Source organism: Monodelphis domestica, chromosome 2 (genome assembly GCF_027887165.1).
Source record: "Monodelphis domestica isolate mMonDom1 chromosome 2, mMonDom1.pri, whole genome shotgun sequence".
In the NCBI taxonomy this organism is placed as follows: domain Eukaryota; kingdom Metazoa; phylum Chordata; class Mammalia; order Didelphimorphia; family Didelphidae; genus Monodelphis; species Monodelphis domestica.
This window is the reverse complement of record NC_077228.1, coordinates 530,930,549-530,952,629: the sequence shown is the minus strand read 5'-3', so window position 1 is coordinate 530,952,629 and position 22,081 is coordinate 530,930,549. Positions and strand designations below refer to the sequence as shown.

The 22,081-nt window shown below is 47.3% G+C and overlaps 1 protein-coding gene across 1 annotated transcript; it reads right to left on the bottom strand.

The window, feature by feature from the left end:
- Positions 1–14,230: 14,230 nt before the first annotated feature.
- Positions 14,231–21,180, bottom strand: NPPC (natriuretic peptide C). Its single transcript, XM_001363003.3, has 3 exons — positions 20,919–21,180; positions 20,263–20,582; positions 14,231–15,141 (listed from the first exon to the last, which is right to left on the bottom strand). The coding sequence occupies exons 1-2, from the start codon at positions 21,003–21,005 to the stop codon at positions 20,283–20,285; spliced, it is 387 nt and encodes a 128-aa protein (XP_001363040.1). The 5' UTR covers positions 21,006–21,180; the 3' UTR covers positions 14,231–15,141; positions 20,263–20,282.
- Positions 21,181–22,081: the final 901 nt, after the last annotated feature.

The window sequence follows — 22,081 nt, the reverse complement described above, 5'->3', positions numbered from 1 at the left end:
TTCCCTCTCTCTTCTCTTCTCTCCCTCTCTCTCTCTTTCCCTCTCTCTTTTTCTCTCCCTCTCTCTCCCTCTCTCTCTCTTTCTCTCCCTCTCTCCCTCCCTCTCTCTCTCCCTTTCTCCCTCCCTCCCTCTCTCCCTCCCTCTCTCTCTCCCTTTCTCCCTCCCTCCCTATCTCTCCCTCCCTCTCTCTCTCCCTTTCTCCCTCCCTCCCTATCTCTCCCTCCCTCTCTCTCTCTGTCTCTCTTTCTTTCCCTCTCTCTGTCTCTCTGTCTCTCTTCCTCCCCCCTCTCTCCCTCTCTCTCTGGCTTTCCCCCTCCCCTCCCCACTTCTCTGTCTCTGTCTCTGTCTCTGTATTTATTTGCTTATTAGTGATGGTGTGCATGACCATCCATGTTGTTTCCCCCAATAGGAGGTAAGCCGGGGATGGTTTCACTTTTGTCTTTGTGCCTGAGCTCATGGCACATGGTTTTGTTGTTGTTGTTCTGTTGTGTCCAGCTCTTCATGACCCCATGGACCGTAGCACATTCATACTCTCCACTGGGTTTTCTTGGCAAAGGTACAAGAGTGTACCTTCTGGGTTTCTTTCTCCAGCTCATTTTACAGATGAAGAAACTGAGGCAAACTTGCCTCAGAGACTTGCTCAGGGTCACACCAATAGGAAGTATATGAGGCTGGATGTGAACTCGGACCTTCCTGACTTCAGGTGCAGTGCTCTATCCACTGAGCAATCCAGCTGCTTCATCTGACACATAGCATATTGCTCCATGTTAGTTATTGTTACTAAAAGCTTGACAAATGAGTGACTGATTGAGAGAAGTCTGGGAAGAGGAAGATGGCGAAGATGAGGGATGGTCTTGACCTTCTCAGGGAAGTAATAGGTGAGGATCTCCTGGGAGAGGTTTGTTGATGTCTTTTGGTTTTCTGACAGTAAATCTCTGCCTGTACCTCTGCCCTTCCAGAATCGAATTATTCCTTATAACAAGAAGAGGAGGGAAGTATGTTTCTTTACCTGTTTCCTGGGACCATACCTGGCTTTTAAATACCTTAGAATTAGGTTCCATTCATTCATTCATTCATTCATTCATTCATTCATCTATCTATCTATCTATCTATCTATCTATCTACCTATCTATCTATCTATCTATTTTTAAACCCTCTGTCTTAGAATCAATTCTGTGTATTGGTTCCAAGACAGAAAAGCAGGAAGGGCTAGGCCATGGGGGTTAAGTGACTGCCCAGGGTCACACTGCCAAGAAGGGTCTGAGGGCAGATTTGAACCCAGGACCTCCTGTCTCTAAGCTTTGCTCTCAATCCACTCAAACCCCTCTCAGCTGCCCCCTCAGATTCCTTTTTAGAAATTGTTCATTTATTTTATTGGGAGTGTGTACGTGTGTGTGCTGGTGGTTCACTGAAGCCATCTCTTATGATAGAGAGAATTAATTGTTTTTTGTGTGTGAGTATTTATATAACAATAATGTCTACTATATAAGTAATGACTATTTATATGTCTTACTATATACCAGGCACTGTACTAAGTGCTTTATTCCAATTATTGTCTCATTTGATCTTCACAAGCCATTCTGGAAGGTAATTGCTATTATTAACCCTCCATTTTATGGATGAAGAAACTGAAACAAGCAGAAGTTAAGTGTCCAGGGTCACACATTTAATAAGAAGTGTCTGGGTCAGATTTGAACTCTGATCTTTCTGACTTTAGGCCCAGCACTCTATCCCCTAAGCCTGCTCCAATTTATACCTTGGAAATTGGCATATGCTAGAAATCAAGGGCTTGATTTATTATTTTGTTGGTTTTTTAGGCTTAAGAAAGGAGCATATTAATAATTAAGATTAAACCTAAGGGTGCATTTGCACTTTTTTTTGGCGAGACAGTTGTTAAACACTTAACAGAATACTATTGATCATCGCAGCCATCATGCCATTGTCCTCTTGGTTCCTCTAATTTTCTTTTGCATCAGTTCATAGAAATCCTTTTACGTTTCTCTGAATTCCTCATACCTGTCATTTCTGAGCAGTACTGTAGTGTTCCAGACCTGGAAAAGAATCCAGATCCCTCTAGGAATAAAATCAAGAGCTAGTCAGAACTCCAGGTTGTAGACTGAGCAAAAACCAGTCATTTTTATGCTCCTTTTCCTGGGAAGGAGCCCTTCTCTCTTGTGTAAAGAAAGCCCCATATCCCACGTCGCCATGTAGGAGGACACAGCAGAGTCTTTCCAATAGGGAAAACCACTCGCCTTGAAGGGAGGAAAGCTACTAGGGAACCTCTGCTCTCCTGAGGAAAGAGGAGTGAGCTGCCCAGACGTGCTTGAACAGGTTCTGGGCCCTCTGGCATGACTACTCCAGCTCTAACCCCACCTTCTGCTTACACACCTGTATGAATGCATTATTGTAAAGCAAAATTAAATTTTACTTGAGGTCTTGGGGTGACGGTTGTTCCTGATGGGGAAGGAATGAGGAAAAGATCTCTCTCTCTCCATCTCTCTCTCTTTCTCTCTCTCTTCCCCTCTCTCTTTCTCCATCTCTCTCTCTGTCTCTCTCTCCCCTCCCTCTCTCTCCCTCTCCATCTCTGTCTCTCCCCCCTTTCTCTGTCTCTCACTCTCTCCCCCTCCCTCTCTTTATCTCTCTCTCCCCCATCTCTCTGTCTCTCCGTCTCTTTCTCCCTCTCTCTCTCTCTCTCTCTCCTCTCTCTCTCTCTCTGTCTCTCTCTCTCTGTCTCTCTCCCTCTCTCTTTCTCTCTCTCTTTCTCTCTCTGTCTCTCTCCCTCCCTCCCTCTGTCTCTCTCTCTGTCTCTCTCTGTCTCTCCGTCTCTCTCTCCCTCTCTCTCTCTCTCTCTGCCTTTCTGTCTCTGCCTCTCTCTCTCTCTCTCTCTCTCTCTCTCTCTCTCTCTCTCTCTCTCCCTCTCTCTATCTCTGTCTCTCTCTCTCTCTCTCTGCCTTTCTCTCTCTCCCTCTCTCTCTCTCTCTCTCTCTCTCTCTCTCTCTCTCTCTCTCTCTCTCTCTCTCTCTCTGCCTTTCTCTCTCTGCCTCTCTCTCTCTCTCTCTCTCTCTCTCTCTCTCTCTCTCTCTCTCTCTCTCTCTCTCTCTATCTCTGTCTCTCTGTCTCTCCATCTTTCCATCTTTCTCTCTATCCATCCACTCATTGGATAACCTACTATAAGCAAGGCACTTTGTTAAACCCTGGAGATAAAATAGCAAAGATCAGAACCATCAAGTCGCTTACATTCTACTTGAATGGATTCATGGAGGATGGAGGATTTGAAGGCTTAAAAGGATGGAAAGGAATTCATGGAATGCCAGAATCTTGGTTAGAAGGGAATCTCAGAGGCCATCCCACACAACCTGTATCTTATTGAAAGTCCCCTCTAGGAGGTGGCGAGGTGGCTCAGTGGATTGCAAGCCAAGCCTGGAGTCCAGAAGACCAAATCTGGTCTCAGACATCTTACTTGTGTGACCCTGGGCAAGTCACTTAAGGCTCATTGCCTAGCCCTAAACTCTCTTCTGCCATAGATTCTAAGATGGAAGATAAGTGTTTTAAAAACAGAAAGTCCCCTCCACCACATTCCCACCCAGTCACCATCCAGCTTTAGTCTGAAGACCTTATCTCCTGCCCCCATCCCCTCCCTCCCAAACTTCTCTTTGCCAGGATAAATATTCTCAGGCCCCTCCACCTATACTCATAGTTCATACAGTCTCCTGTCCTCTCAACATCAAAATAAGCTTCTTCTGGATGAGTTGTAGCTCAGTGATGCCTTTGGAGAAGGAAATGACAAACCACCCCAGTATCTTTACCAAGAAAACCCCAAATGGCGTCACGGAGTCTGAACACCAAACAACGATGCCTTTCCTACCATGTGGCACCAAGAACCTGGACACAGTTTTAGCTGGGGTCTCCCTTGGTCTGGATATTTCTCTTAATGGAATAAGAATGAGAGGATAAGAGGAATTTGTGAAGTTCTCCAAAGGTGGATCTTCTGGGAATTAGGCAGAGAGGGCAAAGTCCAAGACAGCATGCAGGTTTTGAACATGGAACCTTGAATGAACAAGGGTGCCATGGATACTCTTTGAGTGAAGTTGATAGGAGTAGCAGGTTTACATTTTGGAGAATGAGCCATAGATCTAGAGTTAGGGTTCATCTGATCTATCAAGAGTCCCCCCAGGGGGAAGCTGGGTAGCTCAGTGGATTGAGAGCCAGGCCTAGAGATGGGAGGTCCTGGGTTCAAATTTGGCCTCACACTTCTCAGCTGTGTGACCCTGGGCAAGTCACTTGACCCCCATTGTCTAGCTCTTGCTAGATACACAGTATTGACTCCAAGAAGGAAGGTGAGAGTTTTTAAAAAAAGAGTCCCTCCAGAAGAGGGCTCAGGCACTCCAGGGGGTCAGTGGCTGGACATTCTCTCTAACACTCACTCTCCATTCTCCCTATCCTTTTCCCCATTTTTTCCTTCTATCTGTGCTTCAACATCTGGCCAATGTCTGGCACATAAAGTCTCTATTAACTCTTTCCAAATCCCCAGGATCAATCCTCTTTCCTTAACCCACACTGACTGACTCACTCTTCCTATACAACCATTGAATCCCTCCTCCCACTCTATACCCACTCATGAACTCCGTGGCCATCAACACAAAGGCTAGCTTCAGCTCAAGCACCCAATGCAAGCACACTCCTCTGTCACCACACCCCGGCCAGTTACCAGCGTCCAAAACAACCAATATGGCCCTGGGAATACTTCCTGATGCCTTTAATTAGAAGAGGGGAATGTCTGCTGGAGCTGTGGGCACCCACAATCTTAAGGATGCAGTTGTTTCTTTCCTCCCAAGTAACCCCAAGATAGCCTGAACCTCAGCCCCTTGTGAGGTGGGCTGTCTTCCTAGTCACTTCCTTGGATTCCATTTTAAATCTAAAAGTCGTGTTGTTTGGGTCCCATGGAAAGTCAGGGCCTTGAGGCAGGCGCCTGTGATTCACCCAGTACTCCTCCTCTTCTGAAGTCCTTCTCAGGCTTGTTATCTGTGTAGATGCTGCGTCACGCATATGCTTTCACCCCAACCTGCTGACCGTGTCCCTTCCTTTCTGGATCCAGCCTGATGTTCTAGTCCCTGACCCCAAATCAAGGTCAGAGTTGAATAAAAACTTAACTAAATCAGATAAAAGTTTAGTAAAATTCCAAAGTAATAGACACACTTGTCACAAGCATCCCACACGTTTATTTTCAATTTTCTTTTTTTTTTTTAAACCCTTACCTTCTGTCTTGGAGTCAATACTGTGTATTGGCTCCAAGGCAGAAGAGTGGTAAGGGCTAGGCAATGGGGGTCAAGTGACTTGCCCAGGGTCACACAGCTGGGAAGTGGCTGAAGCCATATTTGAACCTAGGACCTCCCGTCTCTAGGACTGGTTCTCAATCCACTGTGCTACCCAGCTGCCCCCTATTTTCAATTTTCTAAGTGGAGGGGAAATCCCTTTCCAATTGGGGTCCAGCTTCTCCCTCTTCAGCCTCTCAATTGTGTGATGGAGTGGCAAAGACCCAGCCCAGAAATTCAACCTCAGAATAGGTCTCCTTTGTCTGTCTACTGAATCCAGTCAAGAGGGAGAAACAGCATCAGCCCAGCCATGACCAAGTACCGGGTTGCATGAAGGACTTCTCCACGATGCTGTAGTCATCTTGTCCATTGCTCACTTCAATCAGAATCAGTACAAACAAGAATTTCCAGGTTTGTCTCTCTTCTTATTTTTGTGGTTGTTCTTCAGTTTTCAGTCCTTTCCGACTCTTTGTGACCTGACCCCCCCCCCCCTCCAACTCAATTTGGGCTTTTCTTGGCAGAGATACTGGAGTGGTTCTACTCATTTTACAGATTAGGAAACTAGCAATAAAGGGACTTTCCCAGGGTCACACACCTAGTAAGTGTCTGAGGCCAGATTTGAACTCAGGGAGATGAGTTTTTTTCCTGTCTCTGGTCTTGGCCTTCTGTCCACTGCACCACTTAGCTGCCTTTTTTCTTATAGTCCATTGCATTCATATACTTTATTTACTCAGCTGTTCCCCAATTGATGATCTCCTTAGTTTCCAGTTCTCTACGGATATAGAGATGTAAATACGTGAACACATAATTATAAAGTTTATATTTATAAGTCATATCAGATATTATATTGCTATAATAATTGCAATATGTCATGCATTATGTTATTATCTTATTATTATTTACATGTTACACACACATATTTACACATGAGTCTTTTCTCTCGAGCATAATGGTTTAGTCTCCAGTTACTTCCTAAGACTGTCTCAATTCATTGCTTTACCAAAAGGCCATTAAGTGTGACTGTTCTCCCACATCCCCGCCAGCAGTGGCTGTTTTCCACTTTTGTCAGCTTTGCCAATCTGGTGGGTGTAACTTTCCTTGATTTGTATTTATCCATGTGGTTGCTGATAGCTGATTCTTGAGTGGAAGACATTCCAGTCCTGAGAGCTCTGGACACTTGTTCTGCCTTGAGTTGCCCAAGCCTATGGACATCTGCATTTGAGTCCCTTTACCAATAAAGATAAAAACAATTACAGACAATTTCATAGCACTTTAAGGTTTGCAGAACAACATCAAGTTTGCCTCCATGGGCATGAATCAAATCCATCTTGCCATCTGGCTCCATCATGGGTTTGACACCTCAAGCAGACATAGCCTATATTACCAAAATATCATTCTCTCTCTCTCTCTCTCTCTCTCTCTCTCTCTCTCTCTCTCTCTCTCTCTCTCTCTCTCTGTCTGTCTCTGTCTGTCTCTCTCTCTCTCTCTGTCTGTCTCTCTGTCTGTCTGTCTGTCTGTCTGTCTGTCTCTGTCTCTGTCTCTGTCTCTCTCTGTCTCTCTGTCTCTGTCTCTGTCTCTGTCTCTGTCTCTGTCTCTGTCTCTCTCATTCAGAGAAGTTGCCACATAGAGCAGAGACTATGTCAATACATTCTTCTCAATAGCTTCTCTTCAAAAATTTCTCTTCTCTTATTACTGATGATGATGAAAGATGGATGGGTGGAAGGCTGATAGGAAGAGGTGAGACAGGTGTAGGAATTATATTTTAATGGTTTGACTAAAATATAAAATATATGAAGATTATAAATAATAATGGTGGTCACCGATTCAAAGTATTATTGCTCAAAGTTGAAATTATTTTAATAGCTTTTATTTACAAAAGAGGTAGAAAGAGTGAAAGCAGAGAAATATAAAAGGGTAGAGAAGACATTAGCCTAATCTAACTAAATATTGTTCCTGTGCTTGACTCAGTCAGGACTTGTTGACCTTCAATCCGAATTAAACTTTCTCCAGAAGACAGGAAGGGAAAGCCAGCTATATACTCACCCAAGTTCCCTCCAGGAGGCAAGTCAAAATGATGACTCGAGCTGAAGGTGACTCCTGAGGTTGACTTTCTTCCTTGAGCCAACCCTCTTCTTGAAGGTGACTTCCTTCTTGAAGTCCAACTCCTTCTTGAAGTCGACTTCCCTAGCCCCAGAAATTCAAGGCCTTTTATAGTGGCTTCTTGTTCCTTCCTTTTTTCACAAGGGCCAATCACAGCTCCCAAATTTCCCAGCACTGCCCCGGGAGCAGTGTTTAAGGGAAGCACTTCTCACCTTCTGGAGAGATGAATACTTATCAAAAGGGTTCATAGATTCCTGGCTGATTGAGGTGTGAATTCTCATTTCCTAGTTGATTATGTTGAAAGGGTGGAGAGCTCCTCCACCTAGTGCTAAGTAGGGTGTTCAAGCTTTTGTTGATTCAGTTCAGAAGTAAACAAAGGAGAGTTAATCCTATCTTTACAATCTAGTGAGGCACTAAGTAGGGGTATCCATGTTATTGTTAATGAAGTATTAACTCAAAATAGACAAAGGAAATAAAGGCATAGACAAAGAAAACAAAGAATTCCTTTTTTACACAAGGTAAAGGATAGGGAACTGTCCATGGTTGTTAGGAAGACCTAGTGTCAAGTTCTGTCTAGACTGGGCAAGTACTTAACTTCTCAGAGCCCCCATAAGATACTTCTAGGTTACAAGGAGAATGATCAGTATTGGTAGAAGAAGATTCTCTTCCTAAATGGGTAAAATCACAGGTAAGTCTCATCAAAGCAAAACAAAAAATCCCCTTAGAGAGTCAGTCAGTTAGCTAGCATTTATTGAGCACCTACTATGTGCCCGGCACTATGCTAAGCTCTGGGAATACAAAGAAAGGCAGAAAACAAACCAAACTATATGTAGGATAACTTGGAGCTAAGAAACAGAAGGAAGACACTAGCATGGTTTTTTATTGAATTTTATTTTTTTCAATTCTATGTAGAAACAATTTTGACACTTGTTTTCTGACTTTTTGTGGTTCAGATTCTCTCCCTTTCTCCCCACCTTCTTCTAGGCAGCAAATAATCTGATATAGGTTACACCAGTGCATTCGTGCTATTATTTCCATATTCCCATGTTGTGACTGAATTCACATATCACGAATACAGTAAAAAACTCATGAAGGAAAGATGGTGTGCTTTGATCTGCCTCAGATTCCACCAGTTCCATCTTTGTTTGTGGAGAGCATTTTTAATCATGAGTCCCTTGGAGTTATCTTGGAACTTTATTTTCCTGATAATAGTTTAGTCCCTCGTAGATGATTATTGCACAATATTGCTGTACTGTGTACACTGTTCTTCCAGTTCTGTTCATTTCACTTTGCATCCGTTCATAGAAGTCTTTCCAGGTTTTTCTGAATTCATCCTGGCCATTATTTTTTATGGCCAAAGTTTTCCATATATGAGAGCTTGTTTAGCTATTCCCCAATTGACAGATACCCCCCTCCCCCCCAGTTTCCAATTCTTGGCCACCACAGAAGATCTGTTCTTTTCCCCTTTCTCTGATCTCTTTGGAATGCAGATTCAGTAGTGGGATTGCTGGGTCAGAGGTGTGCGTGGTTCTATGGCCCTTTGGGTGCAGATCCATGTTACTCTCCAGAATGGTTGTATCAATTCACAATTCCACCAAGAGTGCATTATTGGAAGAATCACATTCGGGGGGAATTAGGAAAAGTTTCTTTCAGAAGGTGGGGATTTAACTGAGACTCAAAGGAAACCAGGGAAACCAGGAGGTGAAGATGAGGAGGGAGAAAATTCCAGGAATGGGGGGCATCCAGGGAAAACAGCTGGGCTTGTGAGATGGAGCCTTTTGCTTGAGATACTTCCAAAGGACAGTGTAACTGGAACACAGAATGAGAATGTGTGTGTGGAGGAATAGGGAGGCACTAGGAAGTGGTGGAACACAAGGGGAGGAGGAGAGTTTAGATATCCTGACCTTTCTTGGATAGAGCTCTTTGGAAACCCTCTACCCCTGCCATCCCTTTGGACATGGCTTGTGGTCTCACATAGGCCTGTCTGTGCCAAGGGAAGGAGCCTGTGGGTAGTAGGAAACATGCTGTGGTTTAGGGAGTGGGAAACCATGGATGACATCCAATCCTTTTCCCTATTAAGTTCTTGTCCTCTGATTCTAGAGAAACCACTGCCTTTCAGTCCTTGGTAAGGGCTGATCACAGCTTCCCTTCTGCTCTTCTTATCCCTCTGGACTTGCACTTTCCCACACCCTACCCTCTGTTTTCCACAAATGGGGTGGGGGTGGGGGAGTGCTCCTGCTGAGCCCTAACCATGTAAGAACAGTTTCTTCATGACTCTAAGCTAGAAAGGTTCCTTTCCCATGATTCCTCACCATGGTCCATGGTCCATGGGATGCCCCCTACCTGTTCATTCTCTTGTATCAAGAAGACTGGAATCCTAGAAAACCCCAAAGAAGTCCTGGTGCTCTATGTCTTTGGTATGTCCAGATTCAGGGGTTTTCTCATTGTAAATATAGAGCTTGAGGTTCCTCTTTTTCTCTCTCCTTTGCCATTGCCAAGTCCAGTAGGGAGAATGGTACTGTTGGCAAAGCCTGGACCCTGAGCCAGGGGTCAAGTTCTGGCTTTGAAACTGAGCTTAGTGACCTTGGGCAAGTCACATTTCTTCTTAAACCTCAGTTTCTTCATTTGCAGAATGAAAATATGAATTCTTACTCAACCATCTTCATAGAATATTGTGAACCCTTATGGCCAATAGAATGGGTTATTATTAGAAGCAATTCTCATTCTTTTTTCTCTTTAAAAAAGTTGCTAATGACCAATCTTATTGGTTGAATGAGACAACATATCCCTCTCCATTTATTGGAGAGGTGGGGAACTAGGGGTGGGTAGGATCCCAGGATCAACGTCTTAGAGCTGGGAGGGACCTCAAGGGTCATTGAGCCCAACAGTCTCTTTTTACAGTTGAGGAAACTGAGGCCCAACATGGGATACTGTTTTTAGCTAACATGTTAATCCCCTCTATGTTAATTCTGTATATCTTTGACTATGTGAAATACTTGTCTGTCAAGTCAGAATGGAAGCTCCCTGGGAGCATCCTTGGACTGTCCTTTGTATGGGAAGCCTTCCATTTGGCACAGAGCAGGTGATTGCTGACTGAGTGCATGAACTATCAGACTCATTAAATGTATTCATTAGTTTCACTGAACTGATTCTTGGTGAAAAGGGATGGTTTATTGGATTGGGATGGAGGGATGAAAGAAGGCAATATAAAAGCACGAAACATCAGCACAAATGAAAACTTAAGAAAAGCTTTCATTATTCAATACTTCAGGAAGACCTGAGTTCAAATCTGACCTCAGATACTTCTAGCTATGTGACCCTGGGCAAATCCCTTAACCTTGTTAGCCTTAGTTCCTCATCATTCAATACTGAAAAGATAGTCACAATTCACTAAACCATCAGAGACCATGGCAGACCTTTACTTCCTGTTTTTTTTTAAACCCTCACCTTTTATCTTAGAATCAATATTGTGTATTGGTTTTAAGGCAGAAGAGTGGTAAAGGCTAGGCAATGTGGGTTAAGTGACTTGCCCAGGGTCACACAGCTGGGAAGTGCCTGAGGTCAGATTTGAATGCAGTACCTCCCACTTTTGGACCTGGCTCTCAGTCCACTGAGATATCCAGCTGCCCCCTACTTCCTGTTTATACATGCCTTCCCAAAGAAGAAACCCACTTCTCTGGACTAGGTAAATAAATATCAAATGCCAAGTTTCTTTTAAACCAAATATTATCTACTTTGATATTAATACATTCTCAAAATTCGATTCATATTCATTTTGTAAAGATCTTTTATCTTGTCCATAAATAAAGTTCTCCAAAGGGACAATTCAGGTTCTCAAAGAAATGAAAGAAGTGATTGTTTAAATAGAAAAGAATTGGGAAATGCTACAAAATACATGAGGCTGGTAAACTAATTTTATGCTCAAGAAAAACATGTGTGTTGTCATGGATAGAGTTGTCTTCAGAGTCAGGAAGATTTGTATTCAAGAAGGATCTTACAGGGGCAGTTGGGTGGCTCAGTGGAGAGAGCCAGGCCTAGAGATTGGAGGTCCTGGGTTCAATTATGACCTCAGATACTTCAAAGCTGTGTGACCCTGGGCAAGTCACTTAACCCTTATTGCTTAGCTCTTATTGAACCAATTGATTTCATGACAGAAGGTTAGGATTTTTAAAACAAACTAACAGGATTTCATATTTGATTCTGGAGGAGAGAGGGAGCCCCTGGAGTTAATCGAATAGGAAGTGAAGTAATCGAACCCGTGCTTTAGAAAAATCAGTTTGGAAACTGAGCGGAGGAAGTATTGAGTGGGGAGAGAAAGGGGCAAGAGGACCAACGAGGCAGCTGCTGCAATGGGGGCCTGGACCAGAGTGGTGGCAATATGTAATGCTTTTTGTGTAATCCGTTCATTCAAGGTGAGCTAACTCAATTCATTTGGCGCCACCTGGATGTGATCTTATCAATGGAAATGACCATAAACATCTGCTTTCTTTGCACTCTAAGGGCTCTGGGCCCTTTATTTCTGCCTCAAAAACAAATCCACATCCACTAGAATGTGCGCTTCTGGTGAGCAGGGATCCCCTTCCTTTTGGAGCTTTGACACATAGTGCTGAATTCGATTTTCCCCCTAGACTTCAGCAAGCACTTATAAAGGAGCTTTGAGGTGCCAGTCACTAGGCTGGATGCTGAAGATAGAGACAGAAATGAAATAGTCCCTGCCTCCAGGGATCATATATTCTTTTTCTTTTAACCCTTACCTTCTGTCTTAGGATCAATACTGTGTATCGTTCCAAGGCAGAAGAGTCACAAGGGTAAACAATGGAGGTTAAGTGACTTGCCCAGGGTCACCGAGCTAGGAAGGGTCTGAGGCTAAATTTGAACCCAGGACCTCCCGTCTCCATGCCTGGTACTCCATCTACTATGTCACCTAGTTGCCTTTGAAACTTTTTGATCAGCAATAACACATGTAAAATCTGGTGGAACTGCTCGTTGGCTACAGGAGATGGGTGGGAGGAAGGGAGGGAAAGAACATGAATCATGTAACCATGGAAAAAGATTCTAAATCAATTAATTAAATAAAAGTTTTCAAATTAAAAAAGAAACTTCTCCATCAGAAGAGTTACATGACTAACTTGTGATGTAAGACAATGGATTTGACAGCTACAATGTAAAGTCTGACCTGGAAAAGGGAGTCCCACAAAGAGGTGCCACAAAGGCCCAGGTGAGAGGGAATGAGAGCTTAAACGGCAATGTTGATTCTGGATGTGAGTGGAGGGAAGGGGATGAATCAGAGAGACAGTGTGGAGGTGGAAACATCAGGCAATGCATTAGCTAGAGGAGGTGGGAGAGGGGAGAATCAAGAATGACTCAGATTTAGAAGGCTCATTGCAGCCTTCAACAGAAAAATGTAAGCTATCCGAGGGGAGGGCTTAGGGCTGTGTTGATGAACCTATGGCATGCGTGCTAAAGGGTGCTGCTCCCCTCCCTGGCTGAGGACATTTCTTCCATCACTGATCCCTCATCCCAGGAGCCCCATGGGAGCTCTTCGTCCCTTCCATCTGGGGTAAGAGGGCAGTTCATAGGGGGCATGAGGGTGTAGTTCAGGCACTCAGTCTCTAAAAGGTTCACCATCACTGGCTTAGTGGGAAAGAAAATGAGTTCTAATTTGGACAAAATGATTTTGAGATGTTGGGACATCCAGCTCAAGAAGTTCAATAGGCTGTTGGTGATGCAGGATTGGGACTCAGTAGAGAGGCTAGGGTTCGATATCGAAATGGAGAGATGAAAATGAAATCCTTCTGAGGCATTTGGGGGCAAATGGAGAGGTTGGAAGGACCAGGGCATGTGAAAAGATGTGAAATAGCTTGAATTTGTATTCTTCTTAAAAATCTCTACTTTCCTCTCTGATGCCAGAGAAAGTTGTTCCTGGGAGGCAGAAAATGGACAAAGCCTCAAGACAGGTATATCTTTCCCATCTGATTCACCACGGAAGTTCCAGTCTGCCCAGGGATCTGCCTGCAGTCAATGCATGACATAATTTAGCTCATGAAGTCCCTCAGTTCCTCTCAAAGTCTAGATTCAATCATCCGGGGCAAGGAGAGCTGGAATTTAGGGAAATGGAAGTCGGCTCCTTGAAATTTCATTCATCAGATATAGGGTAGATGATCTCAAGATAAACTTTGGAGAAGACACCTCATCCTCCTGCCCTCTTTGTTCAGGCATACCTGACTCTTCAAGACTCCCCTTTTGGGGTTTTCTTGGTAGAGATACTGAAGTGGTCTGCCATGTCCTCCTCCAGCTCATTTTATATATGAGGAAACTGAGGCCAACAGGATCAAGTGACTTGCCCAAGGTCATACAGTTAATAAGTGTCTGAGGCTAGATCTGAACTCAGAAAAAGGACTCCTCCTGACTTTGGGTTTGGCACTCTCTCACTGCACCATCTAGCTGCCCCTCGTACCCTCTTACTGCCATTCAAGTCCATTCTTCCTTTGGGAGAAGAAATTGGGTTGACTACATACCGGATAAACATGGGACGATCTGTTTGAATGGATGCATCAGAAACAAAATGGAACCAGGAAAACAATAAACTGGATTGCAATAATGATGCAATAATGGGGGGAATGAAATCCCAATGAAATGCGGGGAACAGTGTTAGCTCTGGAGGACAGAGGAGGAGCCATTCTTCCTTCTCCTTAGAGTGAGGGGTGGGGATGACCAGGGACAAATGCCAGAGCTGAACTGGCTGCCCAAAGGATGTTTCCATGGTGGGGAGAGACAAGAAAGGAGCATAACAAAGAGATGTAGACCTAGAAGGGAACTTATTCATCCAGTAAGTATTTATTAAGTTCCTACTATGTGCCAGGCATTGAGCTAGGTGTAGGAGATACAAAACAACAATCAAATAGTTCCTGCCCTCAAGGAGTTTACATTCTTCCTTAGAGATGATCTAGTTCCACCCCTTCCCCTTCATTTTACAGATAAGGGAATTGAGATGAAAGGACTTACCCAAGGTCATACAGGCAAGACAGAAGAGCCATGATTTGGGTCATCAAATCCAGCCCTTTTTGTACCCTACCACAATCTACCAGAAAATGATGGAGACATTACAAAAAATAAGGACATCGATAAAACTCTAACAATAAAGAACCCATGCACCATCCTGTCCTCCCCAAAGAAACGTGGAGGGCGAATAAATAAAGACAGCTGTCCAGAGATTGGCGGGACGTTTTGAACAGTTTCCAGCTATTGAGGACAAGTACATGACAATGATGGACCCCCTTCATTTAGTTACATAAATAAAATTTTTATAAATATCTCTTTATAAACAATATAAATAGCTTTACAACATAAATACATTTATGCAGGACGTGAATTTACAAACAGCAACGTTCGCTATATTGCTGACCTCGGCAGTCTCGGAAAAACCATTTCTTGTCTTCGAGTCTCCATAAGGTGGGGGTCAGGGTGAGGGTGTGTTTCGTGTATATAATCTTTATATATATATAATATAGAACTTTTATTTTTCGTTTCGAGAAAACCCACAACGCCCCAATGACAATAAGAACGCCCCTCCCAGACAATAGGCAAACAGCTGGCGGTGTCTCCCCGTACCAGAAACAAAACCCCGAAGAGAGGGAAAAGCCCCACGTGATGGAGGTGCTTCCAGATGTTTCCGGGCGGGTGACCGAGGATGCTCTGGGCGACTCGTGCCAGTGGTGCCCGGTCGGTCCTGCAACACACAAATTCCATTCAGTTCAGGAATCGTTGATGACGGACCCTCCGGTGCCAAAGGCCCTGCCTGCAAGGAGTCTGCAGGCCAGAAGCAGAGATAAAGAGATACAACATATTCCCACAAGAGGGAGGGAAAGCTGGGGACCAGGGGAAGAGCAGCAGCGGGGAAGGCATCCTGTGGGAAAGTACAGGGGACAGGAGGGCACGCCAGGCTCCAAGGGATCATCTCCTCTCAAGCTGGAAGGAACTGAGGCTCAGAGATGTTAAGGGAGCATCATGGGATCACAGCCAAAAGGGACCTCAAGAAACCCTGAGTCTACCTCTCTCGTGTTAGAGCAGAGGAAACTGAGGCTAAGTGACTCGCCTAACGTTGCAGTTTGTGAGTGCTGGAAGCAGGATTTGAACACAGATCCTTTCATTCTAAACCCATTTCTATTGCCATTTTTCTCACGGCCTCCCAGGAAGGAGGTCTTCTTAATCCCTTTTTCGAAGGTGAGAAAACCAAGACTCCCAGAGGGGAAGCCATGTGCCCAAGGTCTCACATCTGGGACATCCTGAGCTCTCTCCAGGGGCCAGAGCCTCTCCCATGACCAGGACTGGACAACACAGGATGCTTCCTACTCATCTGGTCCCTGCTGATGCAGGATTCTGGGATTCCTGGCCACACTGGTTTGATCCCTCAGGGCTTTGAGGAAGTTGGGGCAAAAAAGTTTTCCTGGGCTTCAATGGAGGGACAGAGAGTACAGGAGGAGAGAGTTCTATGTCAGACCTCTGGCCTCCATTCCTTGCACCTCTTCTGTCTTCGGACCCTAGCCTGAGGGCTCCCTTGGATTCCTCGGGGTCACATTTCCATTGGGTAAAATGGAGGGGGTGTACAGACATCAAAGAAAGGAAGCCTATGGAGAAGCAACATGCTGAGGGTCCTACTCAGAAGACCTCCATTCAAGACTGGATCCCACCACTTTTCAGCTGTGTGACCCTGGCCAAGTCATTTAACCTTTTTGGACATCATATATAAAATGAGGGAGTTGGACTGGATGCTCTTTCATCCTGTGATGTGTAAAACAAATGAGAATTCTCCCACCACCCATCTCACAACTGGAAAAGCAGAAACGGGAGCTGCTGTTACTAGAGACCATTTGGGGGGCAGAACGAAGCACCCTTTCAGATCTCTGGCCACCTAGAGATGGAGGGGCAGAGACTCCCCTCGGGTGGAGCTGCAGCACCCCACTCCTCCATCTAGGACACTGGCCATTAGTCAGGAGCCCAGAGAGGTTAATCAGTCACACAGCTAGATATAACCTGAATTCCAGTCTCTCTCACTCTTGAAGTCCAGCACTTTAGCCGTAGCACCACCTCGGTTACTATGATAGTTCTCCCAAGAACAGATTGAATATTTGTTTCTGTTTGACTTTTTTTTTAATTTTAAAAAAACATTTGCAATGAAGCCTTAGTGGTACAGTGTATGGAGTGCCAGCCCTGGAGTCAGAAAGACTTACATTTGTGAACTCAAATCTGATCTCAGACCCTTTTTTAGTTGGGTGATTCTGATCCAGTCACGTCACCCTGTTTGCCTCAGTTTACTCATCTGTTAAGTGAGCTGGAAAAGGAAATGGCAGGCCATTTCAGTATTGATGCCAAGAATACCCCAAATGGGTCACAAAGAGTTGGACATGCCTGCAAAAAATGACTGAACAACAACGATGACTATCCAGGCACACGAAGAGGGATAGGATCAAAGATTTAGATCAGAAAGGTACCTAGTTCAACCCCCTCATTTTATAGATGGAGAAACTGAGGTCCCTAGAGTTTAAGTGACTTGCCCAAGGTCACACACAGTAAACATGAGAAGTGGGATTTGAACCCAAGTTCTGTGATTCCAGAGTCAGTGCTTTCCACCTTCCTATTCTACCATTCACAATCAGAAAAGGAGGTGGGTGGGTCATCTGGTGTAAGTGAGGGATGGACAGGCCAAGAGCTACAAGTAGCCTTGAACCATACAAAGACCCGGGATGACTGCTCCTGCTCACATTTCTCCCAGAACTTTCATACAAAGCCCCGCCTCCTTTTTTCTTTTTAAACACTTCAGAGTAGCCAGTGCTATTATTCCCATTTTACAGATGGAGTAAAGAAGGCTCAGAGAGAGCAAAGGGATCAAAAGAGAAGGTGTTGTGGTATGCAGGCGCCTAGAGCACATTGTTAGGTTTTCTCTGGGACTGAGATCTCTGTTCACTTCAGGAGCTTCCCTTACAAGCATGTAAGGAAGACCCAAGAGGTGTTCCGGAACCAAGAATGAGAAGGATGAGAAGTCCCAGCCATTAGCTAAGCCAGCAGGTACTAGACTTCTTAAAAAAAAAAAAACCCTCACCTTCCATCTTAGAATCAATACTAAGTATTGGTTCCAAGGCAGACCAATGGGGGTCAAGTGACTTGCCCAGGGTCACACAGCTAGGAAGTATCTGAGATCAGATTTGAACCCAGGACCTCCCATCTCTGGGTCTGGCTCTCAATCCACTGAGCTGCCCCCAGGCACTAGACTTCTATGCTGCTCAATTACAAAGTCTGCGAGGGTGGAAGGAGTGGATTTAGATGTCTGGGATTGGCTGTCTATCAGGGGATTGAGAAGTGAAGTGTAAGAAGCACCTTCTAGAGGTCATGTCTGGTGCTAGGGGCTGGCAGAGAGATATTAGCCTGAATACTGGGAAACCATCTATTCATCACCATTTCCCACTGGTGAAAGCACAAGAGCCATAGGGAATAGCCACAAAGCAGGGAATAAAGGAGAGAAAGTGGTTGCCTGTCTGTGAAGCCCCTACACAGGGAAGGGAGAAGTCTGGACATTTTTGCTAGAGTTGGCAGACATGAAGAAGAGCTGAATTCCAGACCAAATAGAAGAAGGAATATTGGAGGTGGGAGGGAGGGAGGAAGATAAGTTAAAAAAAAAAAAGAGCAGTGTGGCAGAGTGCCCAGAGAGCTGGCCTCAGAGTCAGGAAGACCGTGTTCCAATCCAGCCAGAGGTATGCACTGGCCATGCGACTGGTCCCCAAGCTCAGAGCTCCAGGGTTCTCTCAGGCTGGAATCTAGGGAGGAGCTGGGGAGTGTGGGGAAGCTTGTTTCCAGAGTGATGGGTTTGGATGGAACCCAATAAAGGAAAGAAAGAAGGAAGGGAGGAAGGAAGGAAGGAAGGAAGGGAGGAAGGAAGGAAGGAAGGTGGGAGGAAGGAAGGAAGGGTGGGAGGAAGGAAGGAAGGTGGGAGGAAGGAAGGAAGGAAGGGAGGAAGGAAGGAAGGAAGGGAGGGAGGAAGGAAGGAAGGAAGGAAGGAAGGAAGGAAGGAAGGAAAGGTGGGAGGAAGGAAGGAAAGGTGGGAGGAAGGAAGGAAGTAGCATTTGCATGTGGTGAGTCAGCTCCTGCACTTCTTTGGACTCTTCCTTAAGCTTGCCTAGGGAAATTCAGGCTTTCCTGGCCAGAGGCATGCAGGATGCAATAGCATCAGGACCTAGGAGAGGGGTCCAACTGGCTTAAGTCTGGTCTTTGCTTAAAAAGAGGCAAGGGTTTGTTTGGTCTTAATGGAACATCCTAGGGCCATTCTAGACCCCAAGAGCTGAAAGTCAAGGTTCCCCCTTGTGCACAGTGTTTGCAGCGTGGGGCTCATAGAAGGCTTCCTCTTTGCATGAGACAGACTATTTGTCTTCACTATAGAAGTAATTTGAATTGTGGCTATATAGATATACATGTTCTATCTACACAGATACACACACACAAATAATCGTTTATTTGCCAGTTAAAAGAGGAGGGATGGAGTGACTGTCTCCTCTTTATAAATGTGGGGCTCATGACCCCTCCCTCTTTCCCCGGGGCCTGGTAGGATTAATGGGCGCCTTAACCCCTGGGATACCAGCTGCAACCCTCATGCTTTTTGTTCCCCAATATGCTTCAGCTCTCAAAGGAGCCTCTCCTTCCTAGCGCATCTTCTGACTCTCTCACTCAGCAGTGAGAACTACCTTCATGGCTGTCTGGTACCATCAGAGGTGAGAAAAGACCCCCTTCCTTTCTGCAGCAGGACCATAGGCATGGAGCCCGGGCCAGAACTGGCTTCTCTGAGCCACATACTGGCTCTTTGGCTACTGCCATGGCAGAGAAATCCTGCCCCTGCAGCTAAGGGATTAGGAAATGGGAGGGAATCATGGGAATATTGTCCATGGATACATCTGTGCCTTGGGGGGGGGGGTGTTACAGAAGATACCTATCTTTAGGTATCTGAAGGCATGAGATGTGGGGGAAAAATTAATTTATGTTCCCAGATGGTAAAACAAGGAGTCAGGGATTGGATTCTGGTTCTCCTACTTTTCCCTTGTGCTACCTTCGCCAAGTCTCCTCCTTTCCCCTGAGCCTCAGTTTCCCCATCTGTCAAATGTAGATGATCTCTAAATGGTTTACGATGGTATAGTGGAAGGAGCACCAGCTCTGAATCAGAGACTCTGAGTTCAGATCCTGCTTCTTCTGAATACTAAGGAGTGACCTTGGGCAAGTGTCTTCCCCTCCCTCATCTGTAAAATGAGGGGTTGGACCAGACAGTCTTTGAGGTCTATGCTCCTATGTAGGTCCCTTATCCGATCCTAACAGAAAGGGGCAAACTGGGGGGGTGTTCCCCAACTCTCTTATCTCACCTAATACAGGGAAAAGAGCACTGGGTTTGGAATCAAAGGACCAGAGTCCAAATCCTGCCTCTGGCTGCTTAGGATCTTCCATCTTAGACAGGGGGTCTAAGAAACCACCCAGTCCAATCTCTATTTTACAGCTGGGGAACCTGAAATCCAGTAAGTAGGAAGTCTCTTAACCGAGGCCACACAGCTAGTCCGTGTCAGATTCGGGATTTGAACTGGGGTCTTCTGACTCCGAATCCAGCGCTATTTCTATTCTCTCTATTTCTACTTTTGCCACTTTATTACCGACTTGCGAACCTCTCCGGCCTCAGTTTCCTGATTTCTAAAATGGGGGTTGGGGAGACTCGGGGACAGGGAAGTTCTCTTACAGCTCCTAAATCTCGGACCCTCTGCGACTCCCGAAACCACCTGCCCTGGGGCCGGCCGAGTTCAGAGGAGGGGTCCGAGAGACTCACCGCCGCCAGGGGTCGCCGCCTTAGCATCCCAGGCCGCTCATGGAACCGATCCGGTCCAGCTTGAGGCCGAAGCAGCCCTTGGACAGGCCCTTCTTGTTGACGCCTCGGTACTTGCGCGCGTTGGGGTAGTCGTGCAGCAGGCGCGCCCAAGCGGCCCTCGAGCGGGTGTCCACGCGCAGGTCGCGCAGTAGCCGCGCGTTGGAGCCCTTGTTGGCACTGGCCCCGCCGCCGCCGCCCCCCGCTGCCTTGTCTCCCTTCTTGTCACCGCCTGCTGCAGCCAGGAGCCCCGCCAGCTCCTCTCCAGGCGGGTTTCGCGGAGGCTGTTGGGGGGAGGCAGGGCCGGTGAGAGGCAAAGGTTGGGAAGGGGGCAAGCCCTCTCCCCCTCACCCCTAGCCCGGCTCGCGGTCCCTCCCGTCTTGCGCCCTCCCTCCTCACCCACCTGCCAGGCAGTTCACAGCCCCGACTCGCTCTCTCCCCTCCAGTGCCCCCCGGATCTGGAGCTCGGTGTGCATCCCCGGCCCTCGGCCAAGGGAGCAGAGTGACTTTTCCCTGCCCACTGCGATCTACAAGCGCCCTCCACCCCGGGCCCCGGCGGTCCGTCTGGGGAGGGGGGCTCTCCTTCGTTTTAGCCCCCCCGGGGAGGGCAGGGCACCCACCTTCTGCGGCGCGGCGGGCTTGGCCTCGGGTCGGAGAGAGAGGAGCGTCAGCAGCAGCGCCCAGGCCAGCAGCCGGGAGACGTGCATGGTGCTGGGGAACTGCCGAGACGCAGGGCGAGCCGGGTCCGAGCGAGAGCTTCGGCGCACCGCCTCGGAGCGCAGTGGGAGCGCCGCGGAGTGCCAGGCGGACTCGCGCTGCTGCTGGGCCACTGCTCGGCTGCGCCGGCTGGGAGCGCTCTGAAGCCGGCTTCTCCACTCCGCGCCTTTATAAGCCAACCGGCCCACTGATGTCATCCCCCCGCCCACCCGGGCTGGCGGAGCCTGGGGCTCCAGAGGCCGCTCCCGACCAATGACGAGCCGCCGCCACGCTCCCTGGGGCCTGGGCAGGGGGCCTGGGAGGGGGCTTAGGCGCTGCCTCCCGCGAAGGGGGGGGGCACGGAGGGGGGTTGGGCTCCCCTTCCCCCCCAAGATCAGGCTGCGGGGCCCCAGCGGGTCGCCTGCCGGGAACGCTGGAACCTGACCCAAGCTGGGGCGCTGGGGCAGTGCTGTGAGGGGACCGCACCGCACCTGCTTGGCCCTCTCTAGAGTCCGGTGCACACTTCGGGAGGTGGGAGAGGAGGGAGGGCCCTGAAGGCCCAAGCCCCTCTTTCCTGGCCTCAGTTTCCTCATCACCTGCAGGAGGCTCCTGGAAGGATGCGTGTGTGTGCGTGCAGGAACATCAGCGCCCTGGGTTGGAGCTTGGACCCGGACCGCAACTCCTCCAGGAGCCTCCACTGCCTGGAGCTTCCCTCAGAAGGGATCGCGGGCCTTGGGGCTGCCCACCGGCCCGGGCTCCTGGCTTACTGCAAGTGGGAGGGTCAGCACTTTGGCCCCACGGAGGGGTTTTCACGCCGAGCGCGTGTGTCTGCACGCGTGTGCGTCCCAGTGCGGGGCAGCCGGGTGGGTGGGTGCGCGGGCCGTGCAGGGAGCCTCCTGGCCAAGTGGCATGTCTCATACTCTGTGCTCCCAAGGAGAAAGGGCCAGGAGTGGGCGCCCGCCTCTTTCCCTCCAAACCATCCTTGCCCAGAGCCTGTGTTCGCCCTGCGCTCGCAGGCAGGCGCTTGACCCACGGGATTTCACTGGCACTCGGCAGGAGGCGGGCGCCACAGGTGGTTTTCTCCTGC

What these genes read in the sequence shown, in the direction of transcription:
- NPPC (XM_001363003.3), bottom strand. Translation starts at nt 21,005, where the DNA reads ATGCACGTCTCCCGGCTGCTGGCCTGGGCGCTGCTGCTGACGCTCCTC. An exon ending in AGCCCGCCGCGCCGCAGAAG is followed by an intron (nt 20,583 to 20,918) that starts GTGGGTGCCCTG and finishes TCCCCCCAACAG; the next exon opens with CCTCCGCGAAACCCGCCTGG.